This window comes from Phalaenopsis equestris, unplaced genomic scaffold, assembly GCF_001263595.1.
Source record: "Phalaenopsis equestris unplaced genomic scaffold, ASM126359v1 Scaffold000223, whole genome shotgun sequence".
NCBI classification, from domain to species: domain Eukaryota; kingdom Viridiplantae; phylum Streptophyta; class Magnoliopsida; order Asparagales; family Orchidaceae; genus Phalaenopsis; species Phalaenopsis equestris.
Window position 1 is genome coordinate 309864 of NW_018164665.1, and position 4056 is coordinate 313919.

A 4056-nucleotide genomic window follows, 5' to 3' on the forward strand; every position below is an offset into this window, starting at 1 on the left:
AAAAAAAAAAAAAAAAAAAAAAAAAAAAAAAAAAAAAAAAAAAAAAAAAAAAAAAAAAAAAAAAAAAACTTAATTAAGTGATTCTCTTATAAGTAATTAAAACTTATTAAAATTATAATTATTTTTTTTGTTGTAATCAGATTAGATAATCATGCCCATTTTAGATTGAGCTAACACTAGCCCAACACTACTTGAGTGATTTTCTTCTTCTATTGGTAGTGTCTCTATTTAATCAAGTTAGAAATGATTTGAACGTCTTTTCCAATCAATTAACAAGTTGAATTTGGGTTGACTATAGTTAGGTTATATTCTTTTTAAAGTTAGACTTAAAATGAGCACAATAAGCCAAATTAATTATGAAACCCTTTAGTAGAGTGAAGTTGAACTCTTACACGTTGAGGTGTCTTTCGGTGTAACGATTGGTGTTTTGATAATTAGTCCAAAATGAGAGCACTCTTGGGTTGGGTGACTTTATGGGAAGTTACATGAATGATACAAAACAGTGAATTCATCATGCTAAAGTGGACAATACCTCGATGGATGGGAGCTCATATTATTAAAAACGATATCAAAGCCATACAACAATTAAAATGAATGTCAAGTTACGACACCAACCAAAGTCTAAAAGAATTCCTTACATACTCATGAGCCTCTCTAGTTCTGACCCAATCATGGCCTTCCTCTCCTGCTAGGGTGCTTCCTTTTCTTTCCTCCATGAGTAGCAGCGAAGGGTCAACAACGACCTCTGCTCTCGGGCTACTACGATTGTCAGCCGCCCACTTCTTGGACAAGGCCGACGGGTCCACTGCAACCTTGTCCTCACTCAAGCCAGGTTTCATGGGTGTCTGGAGAAGCCTCTTTGGCGACCACTCCTCATTTCACTTGAAAGAAGCAACCTGATTGGTCCGCTCAGGGTCGACCGCCTCTCTCCTCTTTTCCCTTCTAACCACCTTCTTTTTTAGACCTATGTCAGAGCAGGAAAGGATATTCGGTCAAGGACAATAATCTCAAGTCGACTGTCTTTTGCTCATATCGCTCGACATGATGTCTACTCTGTGGTCCAAAAAAAATCAGCAACAGATGAATGGCCAATCCCAAGCCTTATTTATAAGACATGCATGACACAAAAAATAAAGGTAAAACTAATTGTAAATATATATTTTTAATGATTTTCGTAAAATGATTAGCTAATAATTTCCTTGTCCTTATCGCAGTCGACGTCATCGAGGAGCAGGAAAACTCAGGGAGCTAATATGTATACACCAGAGCCACCGACACAAATATCAAAGATAACGAACAATTGAGAATACAAAGATTCCCTTCTAGAGTAAGCGATTGACCGACATTTCAACACCGAGCGTAAGAATCCACATCTCTAAACCCAGAATAGGTCAAAGCTCCGAAGATGGTCCCCTACTCAGTAGCGGTAAGATCGGCCACAGGTAAGGTGCAAATCATTTTGACAGTGAGTCTCATCAGGTACTCCGCACAAGCAACGGTAACATCCGCTCAAGACCTTGCGAGAGGGAAAATCCAGCCGAGGTAGCAGATCGATTAGACATACAAGACACGGACCTTAGAAGACTTGAGCCAAAAAAAAAATTAAGCCATAACTTGCACAACAAAACAAGTTGACACATCAGTCAACTGCCTGACCAAAGTGATAGGTCCCGCAGAACCAACAGACAAGACCACTTGACAAGACGACCGATCTTATTTATACCAACAGATTACCCCCTCTTGGTAAATACACTCATGTTGGTCGACCGACACGATCGATCGCCTGCCGGCCGACAACATTCAAACTCATGTCATTGTAAACTGTTATATTTGTCAACATTATGACAGTCATTAATTCAAATTATACACATTGATTCTATTTAGGGCCGGTTGTCATAGCGGTTCCAACATCCCTTTATTATACTAATTAGATTCTTTTAAATAGGTGATCCCATAAGGAATAAAGACAAACTCTCTCCTCTCTTTCCGAGTGAGCAATTTTTTGTGCGTTCTTACTCCCTCTCTCTCGCCTCTTTTAATTCCAACTCTTGGGACAAACTCGCAAAAGGAGAAGTTAGGATCCAACACTGCTCTTTCAAAGATGAATGAGCTGCTTCATGCATTATCTATGATCAGGATAATAAACTCAATGATTTTTTTTTTCTCGAATCCAATCTCTGATGTGGAAACAAAACAAAAATATCTTTTATCACATCTCAACATATATCTTCAACAGACTTAATATTTACATTGCATTATTACGAGCATGAACACGACATGCACACACACACACACACACACACACACACACACACACACACACACACACACACATATATATATATATAAACGCCGCGTGCCTAGGTCAGTTGGTAGAGCATCCGCTTCGGTGGTCTAAGTCCCCTTTGATATGGTGTTCAATTTCAAACCGGATCGGGTTGGATTCAATTTCAAGCAAAGATGGCTCGAAATAGAACATAAGAAATCACGAGTCATTTTCGATCCAAACTCAATCCATTCAAACAGATTTTAAGCCAGCCCCAACTCGGCTCAAAATTTGCTCCTAACATCCTTGTTTGTTAGCATAGCATTTAAAGTGTAATTTTCTTAACCACCACCAGCAATACCAGAAACACACACAGATCTAACATCTAATAACATTTATAATAATATACATACAAAAAACTACACCCCAATCATTTTTTCTAATTATGGATAATGTCACTACAACATATTTATGAAATTTTGACCACATCGCCTGCTATGTTATCTACTGTTTCTGAATAGATTACTCCAACGTTGAGCCAATCCTTCCATGACATTGCTTGCTGGGTTTGACGGACTCTTCTGCACCACCAACGTCGCCGGTGTACCGGCAGGGTGTACCGGCAGCCGTCTCAACATCTTGGCCTGAGCTGCTTCCACCTCCAAAATTCTGATTATTGCTCAAAATGTTCTTTACATTGGAACTTTTCTTGGCCGGCAATGGCTCGGACTCACCTGAACCTGAAGCCTACAAAGCCGGTTCCGCCGATGGCTTGGAATTTGTAGGTACATACCTGGAGCCCCCAGCATCTGAGGGTTCATTGGAGGCTGTTGTAGAAGCTGGTGCGACGGATAGTGTCGAACTTCCAAAGGATTGATCAGCTTCCTGGGTGGATTTGTCTTGTTTCAAATCTTTTAAGGACTCAATTATAGCTTCCATAATCATCTGCATTGATTGAAAAAAAAAATGCATTTCAAGAGTACATTCAAATAACAGAGATCATTATAACATAGATCTAAACAGGTACGAATGAATGCCTCAACTATAGTTTCCAATGACATATTCAAATAATGAGGATTCTACTTTTCCTCAGGGGCTGTCAGAGCATGCTTGAGGAACAAAGTAATGATCTAGTACGAGAGATGGCTATTGACACATGCTACTATGCGATCAACAGCAAGTATAATGCAAATCAAAAGTAGGCAAGCAGAGCATAAATATGTAAAAGTTGTACATAAATCACATACCTTCTCTTCATCTTCAATAGTGGTTGGCATATCTGATAGTCCATAAAGAGAACACTCCCATGTATTCATTATCTGTTCGGGCTCTGCCTTGACCGTTTGGAAGGGCATCACTATCCGGTCTAGAAGATGAACCAAGATCAGATTCACTTTCACTTTCCTGTTGCAATAAAAAAAATTACAAGCCTGTACCTTTAAAATGTGAAAATAAAAGTAAAAAAGAGCTGCACATTTCCTCAAATTTCACAGTGCATATAAATTTATGTTCATTTAAACGTGAATTTACACATTCTTGTCAATATATAATTGATTTCTTTGAAAAATCAAGCAACTCGCTGCATTTAATTTCATCTTTAAGGAATGAGTAGTAGTAAAAATTATACAGAAAGCACAAATAGTAGAAAATTGAGATTTACACAAGTCAAGTCAATTAAAGAGGTAGAAAGAAGATGGCGCCAGTAATCAGGGCTTGCAATTAACATCCACAACACAAAATTGGCAACTAGAAAAGGATTTCCCACATCAAGATGATTTTACAGGTAAACC

At 38.4% G+C, this 4056-nt stretch overlaps 1 protein-coding gene across 1 annotated transcript in view; it reads right to left on the reverse strand.

Moving 5' to 3' along the window:
* Positions 1-2911: 2911 nt before the first annotated feature.
* LOC110023215 overlaps positions 2912-4056 on the reverse strand; it is a gene marked incomplete at its 3' end in the record, with an annotated part of 113448 nt that continues 112303 nt past the window's right edge. The window contains 1 exon segment of the mRNA XM_020722521.1: positions 2912-3211. Coding sequence (XP_020578180.1) covers positions 3014-3211 — 198 coding nt within the window.